General features: G+C 39.3%; 1 protein-coding gene across 1 annotated transcript in view; it reads left to right on the top strand.

Annotated features, from left to right (window-relative positions):
- igf2r (insulin-like growth factor 2 receptor) overlaps window positions 1-17,457 on the top strand; it is a 62,860-nt gene that overhangs the window by 40,730 nt on the left and 4,673 nt on the right. Inside the window, exons 34-50 of the mRNA XM_041804478.1 lie at window positions 1,160-1,319; window positions 1,845-1,953; window positions 3,564-3,645; window positions 3,804-3,937; window positions 5,322-5,471; window positions 5,561-5,719; window positions 5,925-6,135; window positions 8,044-8,196; window positions 8,302-8,536; window positions 9,141-9,280; window positions 11,056-11,173; window positions 12,859-13,005; window positions 13,311-13,495; window positions 13,792-13,978; window positions 14,067-14,213; window positions 14,320-14,389; window positions 15,441-15,725. Of these exons, the coding sequence (XP_041660412.1) occupies window positions 1,160-1,319; window positions 1,845-1,953; window positions 3,564-3,645; window positions 3,804-3,937; window positions 5,322-5,471; window positions 5,561-5,719; window positions 5,925-6,135; window positions 8,044-8,196; window positions 8,302-8,536; window positions 9,141-9,280; window positions 11,056-11,173; window positions 12,859-13,005; window positions 13,311-13,495; window positions 13,792-13,978; window positions 14,067-14,213; window positions 14,320-14,389; window positions 15,441-15,725 (2,672 nt within the window). The remainder of the gene's footprint in view (window positions 1-1,159; window positions 1,320-1,844; window positions 1,954-3,563; window positions 3,646-3,803; window positions 3,938-5,321; window positions 5,472-5,560; window positions 5,720-5,924; window positions 6,136-8,043; window positions 8,197-8,301; window positions 8,537-9,140; window positions 9,281-11,055; window positions 11,174-12,858; window positions 13,006-13,310; window positions 13,496-13,791; window positions 13,979-14,066; window positions 14,214-14,319; window positions 14,390-15,440; window positions 15,726-17,457) is intronic.

The raw sequence follows: 17,457 nt of genomic DNA, 5'->3' as shown, positions 1-17,457 counted from the left end.
AGTGCCCACTAATATGATGCATGTATACACATATATTCATATGATGCTTACAAACTTTTTCCACCTGTAAAACTCTTGTATAAAGCATAAATAGTTTTAAAAAATGTCTCCGTGTACCATTGCAAAACCCTGAAGGTAGAAGGAAAAAATCTTTCACATATATATAAATATGTAGGAGGAAAAACATGTTTCTTACTTCCTCATAGCTGTTATTCCCCAGGAGAAAAGTTTTACAGATTCCCACTGTGTATTTTTCTGTGAACCAAGATATACACCACATAGGGAGGGGGATTTTTAAAGAATTCATTGATATATTCTGGTTACTGGTTACTTTCTCAGCAGTTTGCATAGTTTATGTAACACAAAAATACAGAGCATGTGCCGCCACTAGAAACATAATGAAAGACCTCAGACTGCATTGCTTCTTTAATTATTGACTCCTGTTTCTAGTGGCTGGAGTGTATTTCCCACAGGAAACTGAATGACACTGACTATGCGTGTCCTGAATTATTACTTTCAGTAACTGGTAGATAAGGTAAAGTTTACCTTGTAATCAAAGCTCATGTACAGAAAGGAGTGCTGTTTGTAATAAACTTTGTAGAGCACTGGTTTGAGTAGAAAGACTTCTCAGTTAAAGGCAACAAGTGACCAGAGGTGTGCTTAAAAACTGTCACCGTAGGCCTTGAGCTCAACTGTCGTACAGGTAGCCAGCAGAGATGCAAACTTCACATGGTGTGGTACTGAAAGAGCTCCACTGAGCACATTGGAAATCATTATGAGGGAAGGTAGTTCAGTACGACTTATATTCAGGATTTTAGGCTATTTTCAATTTGATGTTGCTTGATAGAAGTGTATTATTTAGATGAGATGGTCTGTTGTTTTCAAACTATATTTTTAAAATAAAACCAGATTGCAATCTGTAAGGTGTCTTTTAAAAGTGAATGTTAGAGAAAAACTTCTGGTAAATGCTAGTCATACCAACAAGGAGTTGTTTTTATACATAAATGCACAAGTTGTAAGCTGATAAAATGAAAAATGTGAAAATCATTTAAACACAGTACTCCACCTAATAGACAACATTTGTGTATAATCTTTGTAAATGTGTATTTTAGAAAAAGTACAACTTACTACTTCTTTTAAAGTGCATTCTGTGTTTCAGCTGTGTGCATTAGGGACGCCTCTACTGCTGTGAGCGGTGGTCAGGTGAGCAGGAAACTCTCATACAAGGATCACGTTCTGGAGCTGACATACGAAGGAGGAGATCCCTGCCCAGCAAATCCAGCCCTCCACCACAAGACCATCATCAGCTTCATCTGCAGGTAAATGTTTTTCCCTGTGCTGTGTAGGGTTGTTGTCTCTCCACAAGATTTTTACACAAATACATGATAATAAGAAAAATAAAATGATAGTGATGTCTTTTCTACTTTAATACCTCAGCAACAAACACAGAAGTACTAGGCACTGTTTACTTTCAGTGTATATTTCAGATAAACTCGTTCAGACTTAATTGCACAAATACACATGCAATGTTTTCGTACTAAAAGCACGAAATATCAAAAATATGAGCAAGACAATCCTTTTTTTAACTAAGAGAGGCAGCTTTGTTCCCATAAAACTTTTTTTGTAAGTCAGAGATTATTAATATAATGGCCTCCAAAATACAAGTGATAGAGTTTTTTCTATGGAGATCTTCAATAATTGTACAAAAGAGAGAGCATTTTGGTATGAAAACCTTGTCTCTCCATGTAGTATTATTGATTGATAGGACATAAGTTTTTCTGAAGTTTCATTTCTGTTTTAATCTTCTTAACATTAAAATATGTTGTAAATGTATGTTTGTACAGACCTCCTAAAATGGACTTGGGCCCTCAAGAGCCAGTTCATATTGTCTCAAAAGCTGACACCTGCACACACTCCTTCTCTTTCCACACACCGTTGGTGTGTGAGCAGACGGTAAGTGTGCTTATATGTTTATTTGTGCCATGAACCATGTGCAGTGACAGTCAGGATGCAAGAACTTTAGATGTAAGAAATATTTATTACAGATAAGGGTATCTTCAGAAGTCGTCCTATTCAACAGTGATGCTGCTTTTCCTTTAAACTGAGCCTTTAATTACTTCAACTGCTGATGGTGTTAGGCCTTTACCTGAAGCATGATTGTAATAGAGGCATGGTTTGTAAGCTTCATCTGCATATTTTTTAATTTTTTGATAATTTAGTACCAATCATAATTTTGATCCATTCTACCTGGCCGTGAATTTAAACTTAAACACTTAGTGTTTCATGTCAGATTTAAAGCCTTACAGTGCTTATGTGGAAAGAGTTCCACTGGGCATTGAGGGCTTTTTAACATCTAAAGTTTGTTTGCTCTGGTGAGAACCATGGAACAATTTGTCACATTGGTGTGTAGTTACCCCAGCTTTGGTCTGTGTTCACACTGGGACATTTATGAGCGTACCAAAATAAGTTGCATGTCAAGAAAACACTCTTTAATTGGTCCAGATTTCTGTGGGAAAGTTTCTGGCTGTAAACAAGGACTACTTGACTCCTATTTGGCTGTACCTGGTCATTGTTTTCAATATTGTTTGCATTTATTGCTGTAGACAAACGATACAGATGAAAATGATATGCAACTGTGGCTTGAAGACAATATGTTAATGTAAGGGAGTCACTGAAGGCGCAAGAGAGCTGAAGGGAAGGCTCATGTTAGTCCTCCTGAACCATTATTGTCTCAGAAGATCCTTAAGGTGTGCATGGGTCCTTTAACACAAGTTAATCTGGCTGCAGTAGCTAGTTTCATCCATAAAAGCACAGTGCTTCCAGCAATTAGGTCTAATCAAGGTTTGCACTAGAGCCAGAAAAAAAGGCAGACCGAGGCACACCTAAACTTCTACTATTGGTGAAGCTTTCCATTCCCACATTGGTACACTCTATCACAGGAAAGGTAAATACGAGTAGACTTAAATATGTGCTTTTCAAAGTAAAAGCCTGGTGTGTCATTTCTTTAGAGAAATTCCCTTTGTTTGGACAGAATGCCTTTATTTTGAATTCTTTCTAGTTCCACTATACACTGAATCAAGTCACATGTAGGGTTTATTGAGGTAAAACTTTGGAAAAAAAATGACAGGGCTTTGACAGCAGAGAGACACCGCCAACACACAGCACATCCATGCTTGGTATGAAAGCCATGACAGCGAGTGCTGGAGCGGACACGCGCAAGAAAAAGCTGCCAGCCTGAAAGGGCTGTTAAACAGATCATAAATACCATATGTTTAGAAACAGCATACATTTGTTATGTTTATTAACAATTCTGAAAATATGTTCACTTTTTATGTGATGACGTGTCTGCTTTAAAAAGGTTTCTTTGAGTTGCAGTTGCATAATTGTCTTCACTATTGCATTTTTGTATTGTTCTTATGGAAGATTGCATGTTGTCAACCAAATATTAGCCACCTCATTAATAGGCTTGGTGGCCAGTCTGCTCAGAGTTTAAAAATATAAGCTTCTACCTCTGATTTGTGTACCACTTACATGTCTTTTCTTCTTTGAAACTAAAATTTCAGGTGAAGTGTTCGGTCCAGAACGGCTCTGCTCTTATAGATCTGACGCCTTTGATTCATGTCAGTGGGTACTACAGAGCAACAGGTCAGTGAGACAAAGTTTCTCTGCTGAACTCTTTAATTCATCAGATGATTTTATTGCATACAGCATTTGCTGGGAAAATATTGCTTTATGTACTAAAAAATGGAAATGAATGAACCGTTATCTTGTTTTTGTTTCTGTCATTGATTGTTTCCTTTCAGACGATGCTGTGGACCAAAGCGATGAATCACCAGACTTCTACATCAACATCTGTCAGCCTCTCAGCCCCATCCCTGGAGTCGACTGCCCCCCTGGAGCTGCTGTCTGTATGGATCCTGATAAAGGACCTCCTGTGGTAAGAGACTCATAACACAGATACACAATTTGTATGGCATAAAGTTTAACAGTTTTGAACAATGGGATGCAAATCAGAGCATTGAATTGGATTGACAACATATCAAAGCATTGGGAAGACTTCTTGATTCATCAAATCAACAGCAGCAATATGAAATATGCACTCATCCGCCAGGTTATTTAGTACCCTTTGTTTAATAGTATATTTAAATGTATCCAGTATAGTGATACACGATAAGTATTTTTTTGAACTGATAACGATAACCGATAATTTCCTACTCTTGATGGCCGATAACTGAAATTATTTTTTTCAATTGTTGATTTTAAAAATGAAGTTTATTTGATGTGTTTATGCACATCTGGGGGTAAGAAGAGGTTGACATATAGTGAGCAAGGATATATATAAGTTATTTTAACTGATGTCACTTGTTAATGAATTTAAGTATCTTGACAAATGGTCAAATCTGACATCTCAAGCTACTAAACAAGAATTTAGCTGACTTATGTCAAATCAGACATATAACCAAATGATAATAGGCTGTCATTCTTAACAAATGGAGATGTTTGGGGGTCTGTGTTTTTTTTGTTGCATAAGTCAGACATAAAGAGAGCTGATGTTTTACATAAAGATTAAAGCTATGCACTAACATAAGTCATATCAGATATAGGTCAAATATGTTCAGTCCACCGTGGTCTGTGGCTAAACTTCTGTTCCTAATGTCGATCAGACTGAATGAAACCACGTCAAACAGAGCAGGGAGGGATACGTCTATGAAAGTAGCGGTGGATCAGGAGACTGTCGGAATGATTTTGTCATTATTAGCTTTGCCTTTTGGCTCTGACAAACTTTCTACAGTTTCCAATGCCTGCTGAATCAGCCCTTTGCCAGGTAATAGCAGCTAGTGGCTACTGCCACTTTGTTATTTACGTTGTTAGGATAATGATTTTTAGGGACTTATGAAATCTGTTGTGTTTAAACTCAAGGACTTTTTTCCACTTTTCGGGATCTTTGCAGGGCAAATTTTGCAAGCATTGTAAATACTGGAAAACTCCACCAGATAAAATTAAAATTTTTGAAACCGATTCTTTTTATTACCATGTGCTTTTTGACAAGTGGTTTATTGCTAGAAACTTCTAGTATTCTTCTGTAAATGAGTTAAAGCTGTGAAATACAGTTTTATTCCTGAAATGTTAAAGGAAATAATGTCTTAATAAAGACTGAAACAATATTTTCTGTATCTTTTGTATTGTCAATGCACTAACTTACTTACACACTTTCCTTGTCAAAGTTGTCCTTTCAATAATTTTATTTCTTATGTGCAAACTTTGAATAAATAAATTGTCACAATTGTCAGTGCCTTCATCAATGTTTCTGCCTCTTAAAGGACATTGGACGGGTCACCAGCGGGCCTGAGATTAACGCTGCAAACGGAGGAGTGTCCATCACTTACAAAAGCTCCACCAAGTGTGAGGCTGACCCATCCCAGAACTACACTTCCACCATCATCTTTACCTGCCAGAGAGGCCTCGAGCTGGTCAGTCCAAACTTAAAGTTCTTCAATGCCTAACAGACTTGTGTGAAGGCTTTTAATGTTTCTTAGTGACCTTTTCTTTCTTCACTCAGGGCTCTCCTCAAATGCTGAGGCTGCAGGAGTGTGTGTATTTGTTTGAGTGGGCGACCCCCATCGTCTGTTCAGATGCCACACAAACCAGCGACTGCAAGCTCACGGACTTACAGCTTCAGTTCACCTTTGATCTGTCCGTCCTGTCTGGGGAAGTCCAGGTGAGCCCCATTATGTTACATGTTTCTAAATTGCTCCAGTATCTGGGTGCTACTCCGTACATGTGAATCTTATATTCTTGGTGTTTGAATCTGTAAGAAAGTTAAAAGTGGTATAGAAGCATTTCTTGTATTCGTCCCAGTTTTCCCCTTCTATATTTCTTCACTGCCGTTTAAAAAACACTTCAAATGACTGTCTTTGTTTTAGGTACCAGTGGGCTCCAGCATGTACCACATTAACATCTGTGGCTCGGTGGCAGAGCCAGCCTGTAAGAACAGCACAGTGTGCCGGGTGTCTGGTTCAGGTTCAGACAGGTCTGCTTCTTCATTCGGCATCAGCAAATTAATGACAATGGACTTCAAACATGAGGAACAGGCTGTACAAATGAAGTATGGAGGGGGAGATCAGTGCCCACCAGGTAAATCTACAACGCTGAAAACTCCTCAAAGAGGACTTGATTTTTTTAAGGGGAAAACACCATTCTCTATCCCTGAAAGTTTTTGGTTGGCTGGATTTCATTTATGAGCATTTGACAACATATTTTTCCTAAGCCTGGACCAAAGTGTTGCAATGCAGTGAGACTGTTTTGATACTTTGCAGGGAACAGTAGCAGTTTGAATCAAGCCATCTGACATGGTGCCTGAAGTACAGTTCATTTAGTTTCCAACAGCAGGATTCAGAACCTAAGGCACATCATGTCCTTCAACAGCCAATCGGTGCCTTTAAGTCCGGAGACGAAGTTAGTCAGTCACACCAGTTACAAAATTACAGATAGCTCCAAAGTCTGGATTCTCTTGACGAAAGCAGAGTTGCAACAAGTAACACACTATCACTGCCCTAAAGGGGGTTTGACAAGATCTCAAGATTCTGCAAAGTTAAATCACCATGAGATTTTCTTACTAAATGAACACTGTCTCACAGGATCTTGAGATAACACAGGTACAGAGAAGCAGTAATGATGACGTAGTGCAATTCTAAAATGGAAATTGCAAATATGAACAGTATGTCCCCTGATGTGTCTAAACCCTTGGTGTGGCAGCTTGTGGAGAAACAGCCTTAATGAAAAAAATCTCGTGTTTAATTAGTGCTTGAATATGCATAGCTCTTGCGCAGAGATGGCTCATGTCATGGAATGATGATATTTGTTACACTTGATACTGCTCGACTTTCTCTGCATTCCCACCGTGTCTGTTTGTGCCACACATCTATCAGCTGCTGGCTGCATGTGACTAATCTGACATGTCAGATAGATTGTTTCATAATCTATTGCTTGGATATATTTTACATTTATCTGTGAAAGCTCCCACAGAAAGTGTGTGAGAAGGACAGAACTTGTAAAAAAGTTCTCCGGAGGTGATTGGAGCAACATTCTGTTATAACGGGCCAAACAGAGCGACAAGACAAAATTAGGTTGTACACATGCGCTTCTCTTGAGCTCACAAGCTATCGTTGCTGTAGATTAGAGCTTCTCAGTGAATAAAATTGATGCCACGCAAAATCGAGACATGCAAAATCGAGACATGCAAAATCTTCTCTGCCAAGACAAGCTTTCCGTGTAGCTCTTTGCTCTTGTTTTCAAAAGATATGTGGCCTAGTTCCAACTAAACTGACGCTTTCCTACAGCTACATCTGAGCTAACAGCTACTACGGCAGCAGCCATTGGATACCGGCAAACCCTGCCCTTAATGATCGCAGACCCATGCTGGAACAGACAAAAAAAAGTATTTTCCTTTATGTATGCTTAGTGTTGTTTTGATTGTATATTTCATAAAGAAACAGGTCCAGCTCTTGTAAACCTGAAGCTATACTAAAGCTACATACAAGCTCAAAACTGCACTTGGAGCAATCGACTTTCAGTACAACTACACTTCTCCTGTAGCTACTGCCTTGTTCTCCTCAAATGATGTTGATTGGTCCAATGTTTGGTGGACAGTGTTTGGTCCGGCACAAACGTTGTAGATTTGAGCTTTTCAAGATGGGTCTGCCTGATGACAGACCTGGAGGTTAGCATGTAACATCAATCAGAAACATTACATGAGTAACCTAAAGGCCTGTTGTAAAGGCCTCTGAAACCGGATAGTTGGTCTCGAACAAACACTCTTCATTTGCTGTCTGACACACCGATGATGACCAGAGCAGACACACAAACACATACACCGCTAAATGAAGAGGTGTATGTTATGTGTCTAACACTGTCAAAGCTCAACTTTGCGTCTGACTTCGTTAGGTTTGTGTTTGCTTATATAAAAGTTCTTATTCTGTGACATTTATGTAAACCCTCAGGATTTCAGCCATTAAACTGAGTGGGTCTGTTTGTGTTTTCTAGTGACAGAAAAGGGTGAGGTGTGTGTGTTCCCCTTTATTCACATGAAGAAGTCGTACACAGAGTGCACAAAAGAGGGATTGACCAATGGCAAGAAGTGGTGCTCCACCACTGCCAACTATGACACAGACAAGAAATGGGGATTCTGCCAAGAAGGTGACACACTGCAGATTGCATTTTCCACTTACATTTGAAATACCCAGTTTTTTCACTGCACAAATAAACCTACATGACACAAATCCTTATTTTTCTCTCTTTCAGTCTCTGCTAAGCGACAGTCCTCCATACTGTTTACCTGTGACCAGTCTGCAGGCCACGGCTCCCCTCAGGTGCTGTCAGAGACGGACGGTTGTTCAGCCACATTTCAGTGGAGGACCAGTGCAGTTTGTCCGCCTAGGAAGATGGAGTGTAAACTGGTCAGCCAGCATCAGACCTTCGATCTGAGGAGTCTGTCCTCCCTCACCAAGCCGTGGGTGTTCAGCCATAAAGGAGATACGTAAGTCAGACGAGGAGTTTCCATTCTTGTCCAAGGTTCATTTTTATATTATTCTATCCATGACCTTTTTCTCCTCAGCATCGATACAAAGACAGGGGAGCGCAGGACAATAACAGCGTGGAGATAAATGCAATTGATAAAGGCTATTTTTTTTTTTTTTATTAGTTGAAAAGTATGTGAAGCAATTTACAGGTTTTCATGTAAAACAGAACTTAAACTGAAAACCACTCCTCCTCTTTTGGCCATTTGAGCATTGAAAAGCAGTAAGACTAATTAGAAAAAAAAAAAGACAAATTACAGAAGCTCTGTCACCAATGTGGATGCCATGCTAGATAGCTACCAATATAAAACATGAAGATTACGTCTGCTAAATTGTAAGAGAAATGTTCAGAGCCAAAACACCTGTACATCAGTGTGGTTGTCTGGTCATGTTGGGATTATGGACGGTAACAGATCTTTGCAACTGAATCTAAAATACAAGATAGAAATTTTTCTTTGATTACAGCAGACACAAGAAAAAATGAAATTATATTTCGATAATCAACAAGACTTTTTTAGAACCTTTATTTAGTACGGGTTTAATCTTTCTGACTTTTCTCCTCAGATATAACATCAACCTGTGTCAGGGTATCCACGGTGGATTAACAAGTTGTCCAGGAGGAGCGACAGTTTGCCGACATTCAGCAGCAGCAGGGAAGGTCCAGACACTGGGTCGAGTTTATACGCAGGAAATGAGCTACGCTGGTGAGAAGCACAGCCATAAAAGTTTCATTTTTCTTTATAACCTATGCTTACTTAAGGTCTTGCATTACCTCAAATATTTAAGGTAATAAATTGTATAGTTTTGAGAGGATATGTCTTGCAGTGGGTGCTATGACATAACAGTATTTTTATTGTTGCCGTGTTACACTGTATGTTACATTAGAGTCTGCTAACTGGAAGCTGCCCCTCTGTTGCTTCATGTTTGTACTGCTTACTTGTGATGGACCACAGTCATTCTCTGCCATCAGTTGGGCATTCTGTTGCCCAAATTCCCCACATAGCAGTCCTCATCAGCCCCACCCCTGACCCCCATTACAGACTAGCCCCACCAAGCTTTTCCAAGCTGAGTAGAGACTTGTTGTTCAGCTCCGCCCATCTCTGCAGTTCACCCTTTATACTGAGGAATCCGTTCAATAAAGACTAAACTTTACAAGATGTATTCACCAGTCAGTAAACCACAATGTTCTTTTCAAGTATGAATGTCACATAATGAGGCAGAAAAGCTGTCAGAAATTGCCTTCCTGATTCGGGCTGTGAGCAGCCCTGGAATCCTTTGTAAATAGTGGTTATTGTTTGTAAATATAGTAAACAAGTAAGCAGCAGAGGTGGTTGTGCACTGCACCTGTACTCAAAATCTTTTGTTATTATTTTGATTAAGAGACCCCTGGTAGCAGAATTAACATACCGTGCGTTGGACAATAAATACCAAGCATTACTGACATGGTCCTTTACCTGAATAGTGTTTTACATCAAGTCCTAACTGCACGTGAGCCTCAGATAAGTCGCATCACAGATGTATAGCACTGGATCTGTTAAATATTAAATTCTCTCTCCTATGAATTTTAGTTTTTCCTCACAAAAATATAAGCTCTTCAATGTTAAAGGCAGAGAAACAAGCGTGGTGTTTTGTATTGACGAGCCTTTAACAAATTTAAGCCGAATTGTTTTGTCTCTTTGTTTACACAAATACAAAACATTTCAAACACAGATACGGATATTTTCAATGCAAGCTGAGAGGTGCTGCAGAGCCAGGAGAGTTAAAGAAAAACAAGGAAATTATCTAATCGACACTTTTTGTGTCTTATTATCTACTTGTTTCCCTGTGCCTCTCCCATTTCAACGTGACGGAGATTAATATAGAAACGGGGCGACAGAGAAAAATTGTCACACAGCAATACGCTGCTTCATGCTGCAGAACTTGCCTGCTGTCAGGATACTGCAACATGAATCAGTGAAATTAAGCTGGTTTTGTTGCTGCTGTTCAGCCCAGTTAGGACACGATGTGATACAGTACTGTGCAGAACTTTGAGGCATGTTTGTGTAAAAAAATTAAGGCTGAAGTAGGGAGTTTAACGGCAAGTAAGCCCACCTGAGAGTGCCATCGGGGTGAAAGAATTGACACAATCCAGGTCATTCTCTGGATGTCTTTACATATTACCGGGGGCATTGGTAAATAGATTGTTGTAATAGGATTGCCATGAAACTCCCTCCCTCCCCCCTTCTTCGGTTCCCAGTTGTGGCACATTAGGTTCTGTGATGAATCATTGGTGCCATGCATTCCTTAAACTTCTGCACATGACTGGATGTATCAAATCACAACTTCAATGTTGGCAAAATTAAACAAAAACCAGTGAAATCCAGTGTAATTTGCCAGATTTAATCATAGTTCTTAGTTCGCTCTTGTTTTCTGCTAGATTTGACATTCACAGCTGTGTTAAATCTATGTGGATACTCACAGTCTCAACCTTCTTGTGCAGATGAAAAGATCTTTGTGACTTACTCAGCGGGAGATGAGGTCTGTGGCAACGGCGTGAAGGCCAAGACTGTGATCCGACTCAGCTGTGGCTCCACTGTGGGACACCCTGCACTCATCAGGTAACACATACACTTTCCCCTCAATATAAAGTTTGTACTCTTTGACCCAGGTTTAAAGGACAAACACAGAGATCTTTATTCCAGTCACAGTTTAAGGATAGCTCAATGACTATGAAATCAGGTAAAGCCCTCATGAATTACACAAAAAGCAGCCTAATATTTACTTAAAATGGTTACATCTGTATCATTTATGCCTGTGGTTATGATTTGTTAAATATCAAGCGTGATGCTGCAACAGATCATAACCTGTCTCTACAATGACACTCATTTACTCTTCAGTGCGCCATCCAGTTAATAGCAGAGCAGAGTGTTTGTATTTGAAGTTAAACTTTATCTTCTTTAGGCGTCATTTGAGTGAGGTACATTGCAAAATATTCCTTACTAGACTCATTGTTATCCATCATCACATCAGTCAGATTGTCTTGAGAAATGTTGAACATTAAAGTCCTAAAAAAGAGGCTCATTTGACCTTTATCGGCTTTCTTTTTTTAATTAACCTGTTCCTTTTTATATTCATCAATTCAAACACAGTATCTGCAAAATTTGCTCTGTTTTTAAAGGTGTGTGAACTAAGGAGGCGTCTATTTCCCCATTCGGCTAAACGCTGATTTAAATTGCGTTTAATCAACTAGTCTACAGAAAAGAAAATACTTAAAAAACAGTCAGATTCATCACAGGGTTGTGTGTTAGCAGGTATGATGTGAGCCTAACATACTCTGTACAGCATGGCAAACATTAGTAGCACGATCGGCTTTGATGTGTCACCTCTTTAACTTTGGTTGAGCAGTTACACGTGAGTTTAACCCTCGACAGCCTACTTGCCATTTTATTTCTATTTATTACTTACAAAACTGTCATACCATGCTGTTCCTACGACATGCTAACTGCTAAGCTTCTCATAGTTGCTTCCAGTGTAGTGCCAGGGGAAGCTCAGACAGGAAGGCAGCGGCTATTAACTGAGCTACACCAGCTTCTTGTGGCAGGAAGATCATTACAGTTTAAGAGAGCTCTCTAGACCAGGATTTTAAGCCTGTGTTTGTAAAGTACTATAGGTAATTCGTTTCACTGACTCGTAAATCTCGGGATTTTTTGTTAACGTATTTAACTGTTTAACCGCACGCATCCCTTTTATGAACTATGCTAAAGATAGTATGTCTTGTCATCAACAACCAAAATTGAGGTGTAAAAGCAGAAGCTCACGCATGCCTAGATCAGTACTTCTCTGTGTAGTTTAGTAAGTCAGCCACAGTGTCTTTCATGGACACTCACAAGACCAAAATAGATCGTCACATTTAGTCTAGATCTAATGCATCAGCAATGTCAATAGAAGAGAAAATTAAATTATCATGTTATATTTTTCTTCATTTATTTAACTTAGTGATTTTTCTTATGGATTTCTTTTGTTTTATTTCCTCTTCTTTTTTGATCTATTTTATTTTTGTTCATTTTAATTGTACAATGATCTTGTGTTAAGTATATGATGTTTCAAAGGATTTAAATCACGTTACCTCTCTTTTTCAGTTTTTTTATAACCACACAGTTATGAGCAATTAGTGCATTCTGAATTTTTTTCCAATGCACTATATGTCTTTCTTCTGAAATATTAAATCTGCACTTATGTCACGGTAAATATGTCTGTCAGATATGATTCTTCTAACTTGTCATGTTTCTGTGTATATTAACAGCGTCGATGAGGCTTCCTGTGAGTTTGTTATTGGCTGGGAGACTCGGTCAGCGTGTGCGGTGAAGCAGCGTGAGATAGAGATGAAAAATGGGACGATTCAGGTTCCTGACACAGGAGCCAGACTCAGTCTGGGCAACCTTTATTTCAGGTAACCCAAACACTACATAAAACTTGTCCACCCTTGTCTTTATCTCCCAATGAACTGGCCTTCATTCACATTAAGCTAGCCACATACTAGGCAATGTCAGAATTGTTTGTGAATAACTTTAAATTCGGGACACACCCCACGATCATTGAGAGAAGGCAAATGAGACCTAAAATTGTACTTAAAGTCATTTGGTGTGTGGCCAGCCTCATCTAAGTAATTGCAACTAAATAGATCGTATTTGAAGGTAGGAAATGTCTGTTTTATGTGTTTGGTTTGATACTTATTTTTTACCCTACTTCTCTCAGCCACCATCAGGCATCTGGAGACATCCGCCCCAATGGTGACCGCTACATCTACCACATCCAGCTGTCTGGCATCACCAACAACTCGCTGCCCAGCTGTGTGGGCGCCAACATCTGCCAGGTCAAACTCAACGGACAATACAGACGCAGAATCGGCTCCTCCAGCAGAGCAAAATACTACGTCAAAGGTAGTTCACTTCTGTGACTATTAAAACAAGTACAGACACAAAATGTTTGCCATTTTTATGCAAACTTAAACTTTTTAAAGTGTTTTGTTCTGGCCTTAGCATTTCTTCATGGTTCATTTGTTAAGTCATACAACAAGCTAGCTATTTACTATCTGTTCTTGGCTGACAATTATACTTCTTCCTTTAAGGTTTTAAATGACTTTAAATTATATTTGAAGGTCACTAGAATCTGATGGTTCCAGCTAACATTTTTTAGCATTAATTCAGGATCATAAGCCTTTCTTCTTTTCCACCAGGGGGAAACCTGGATGTGATAGTGCCCTCTGAGTCCCAGTGTGGACGAGAGAAAACAACGACGGTTTCATCCATCATCATGTTCCACTGTAACCCCTTAGTTGGAATCGGCATCCCTGAGTTTATGTTGGAGACTGATGAATGCCAGTATCTGTTTGTGTGGCACACCAATGCTGTGTGTGGTCTCACGTAAGTAAAAGCTCTTTTTTCAAACCATTTTTTTTGTCCAGATTTGAGAGCTTATACAGATTATTCTGTTTTCCTCATTGCCTTGCAGAACCAGTAATCATGAATATGACAACGACAGCAGCGAGGCTCCAGGTGCCTCCAGACGGACACAAGCAATGGGCGTGATATTGACTTTACTTTTGGTGGGCCTCGTGGTTTGTCTGCTCGGGCTTCTGCTGCACAAGAGAGAGAGAAGGTGTGAAGCCTTGATTGAGTTTAAGATGCCAGAAGAATCCCTTGTTAGATTACATTTGTAGGATTTTCGTGAAAACCTGTTGTCTTTTTTCTCATTTGTCTAACAGAGAGCTGGTGATTCAGAAGGTTGCTGGCTGCTGCAGGAGAGGAAACCAGGTCTCATATAAATATTCCAAAGTAAGTTGATCCAATCAGATGATTGTTTTTTAGTTGTCTGATGTTTAGATTTAATTTTTCCTAAGATAAAAGATAATTATTCCAGTTATAGAGGAAGTGTCTTTCCAGAGAGATCACTTTGGAGCCGTTCAGATCATGTTCACATGCAGCTTTACTCACTGCAGAGCTGCTGCATCTGTTGACGCAATATCTCACATGCTACTTCAAAACTCATGTTATTACATAAGGCAAATGATACACCAGTGGGACATGTGTCTCTTAAATTTAAGATATCAATGATTGGCTTGTAGTTAAGTCATGGCCCTGACTGCTTTCACATGTGCTGCCTTTAAAAGAAACAGAAACATTCATAAAACATTCTTGAGACCCTGCTGCAGCAAAAAATGACTAAATAGAACAATTTTATATGCACTTCTAAAGGCTTAGATACCACACACAGTAAATCCTGGAATATAAGTGACACTGGTATGTAAAGCTTTGTTCACAGCAAGACCTTTTTAAAATGTTGCAGGTGACAGCTGCAGCTGTGTGAATTGAGCTGTCTCAGGTTGAATCAGGCTGACTGATGGCATTGCAGATCAGTTTGTCACTTCTCCAGTAGCTGGTTTTATTTAATGAATGGGGGGTAATTTTCAGTCATATCACACTGAGTGATGTTGACCATTAGTTGATTATAATACTGCAAAATCCACCAGATTTTACCATAATTTTAGTGAAGATGGCACAACAGTTATTGGCCTGTAGTTAAAGGTGGTACCAGATAGACAGTTTATTTTATCTTTACTCCAATCAAAAAGGTTTTTATACCTCACTACGTATTTGCTTTTAACCCTGTATTTTTTAACAGAAAAACTTATTTTTACTCCAAAACATCTGTTGGACAGCTTTACATACTGTTTAGATTTATCTCTAATGCTTACAGGTTTTTTTTCTTGTATCTACATATCTCAGGAAGGTTTTTTCAATGCTTGACTCATTTTTAAACAACACTTTTGGGATTCATATTAATTAAAAGATCCAAACACCTCTCCATCTCTCCATCTCTCCTCAGGTCAACATGGATGAAGAAGGAGGCGAAGAGGAGATGGAGTGGCTGATGGAGGAGCTGGAAGCCCCACCTTCATCCTCGTCATCATCCTCCCACAGAGGCAAGAGTAACCACAGCAATGGCCACATCAAGACCAAGCCGGTGAATACAGATGGCCTACGCTCCTTCTCTCTGGATGAGCAGGATGACGACAGCGAGGACGAGGTGCTGAGCGTCCCTGGAGTGAGGGTCGTCAAATCCTCTGTACTGTCCAAACCCTCCACGGTCCATCGCAGCGCCTTCCTCCAGGTGAGTCTCTCCCCTTAATATGAATACAGACACCTGTATAAGGAAGCGGGGGGTTAAAAAACACAGGGAAGCAAGTTAGACCGCGTCACTAAGTCTCACAAAAAAATCACACTAACGGCTAACACCCTAGGCTATTAAGTAGAGGGGGCTTTTTTTTTGTTTTTGTTTTTTTGTTTTTGTTTTTACAGTACGCCACTAACAGCAGTTAAAAAAGGTTGATACCTTTTCGATTACACACCTGCTTTATCGTGAAAGAAAATTAGGAACTTCAGGCAGATCAAAGATTATGGTATTATCTTAAAGGGATATTTCGGGATTTTTGAAGTTGGGTTGTATAAGGTGCTTGGCTATAGTAGTGGTATTAGCCTCCAGTGGTTTCTGTGAAAGTTGCTCCTGTGGTTATTATGAACTTAGAGAGATCCACAGCATAGTGGCTATAGATGGGAACGTTTCATCCGTGTATTTTACAAGTTTTACGTAAAAATGGGCCAAGAAAATATGTTGGATTGCCTATACACTGTGTCGAAAACGTACAAAGCACTTCATTTCACCCCAAAAACCCCTCTGTGTCAGGCACTAATTTAGGATGCAGCTTTTGGTATTTTGTCTCCTTCTGCAGCGCACTGATCCTCTGATCAGCTGTGTGGGTCTGTGGGCTTCTACAAAGACCAATCTAAAACAAAGTTAATATGAGTGATTATAACTGGAGTGATGATGATGTGCTGTTTACTTTGGATACAAGAAGATATTTGTATGAACCAGAGTACACCGAAGAAGAACTTATACAGACTGCAGACTGAAAGAGAGAGCAGAGAAACCTCATTTGAAAGTTTTGAGCAGGAGGGATCCCAAGCATGTGTTTGCATTTTCCACACCTACACCACCAGGTAATTGAGATTGTACCTCATACAACCAAACTTAAAAAAATCCCCAAATACCCCTTTAACCACATATTAACTTGTTATGGATAGAAAAGTGAAATAAGGGAACAGTTAAAATGCAAATGTTTGGTAATACAAGTTTCCCCAGTACCAAGTTTTTTTTTTCTCACTTGGTTCACAGAAACAAAATAGTGCGGTACCACCTGTGGTATTAGCAGCCTGGCTGGTTAGCATAATAGCTTCTGAGACTTTACTGCATTAGCTTTACAATGGTAGAGGGAGCAAGCAGTGAATGTTTGTATCCTTCAAAGAAAAGAGGAGGCATTATGGGCCCTGTAATGGTTAGCGAGGAGAAATTCAAGAAGACGGAGCCGCCATCTGCAAAACCAGATGGAAAAAAGTTGCAGCCAAAGTGTCAAACACCATCCCTTGCTACACGCAAACCTACAAAAACTGAGGGATAATTGATAAGCAGAAAATTAGTAATGAAATATTGAGTTTGTTGGGATTTAAATCTGAACGTGTCACTCCCAATCAGCAGAATCCCAGTTACAGTTTGATGTAAACAAACGGTAGTGAACTTCTCAGTAAGGGCAAATGATAAACATTGTTTAATGAACATGATGAGACGTACTAACATATCATCATCAACATGTTTACTTCAGCCCTACTTTCAATGAAAAAATCAAGGTCTTTTTCAGCCGAAGAAGACCGTTTGATGAAACATGTTCATTATGGCCATTGCCTTTGCTTGACATTAAACGACTTAAAAGGACTTTTTGGTTGTTGTTGTCTTTTGTTTTGTTTTGTTGTGCACCTGAAGAAGCTTGTTATTGGAATGTGCTCCTTTT

The sequence above is a fragment of the Cheilinus undulatus genome, linkage group 14, assembly GCF_018320785.1.
Source record: "Cheilinus undulatus linkage group 14, ASM1832078v1, whole genome shotgun sequence".
Classification (NCBI taxonomy): domain Eukaryota; kingdom Metazoa; phylum Chordata; class Actinopteri; order Labriformes; family Labridae; genus Cheilinus; species Cheilinus undulatus.
This window is presented reverse-complemented; position numbering and strand designations above follow the sequence as displayed.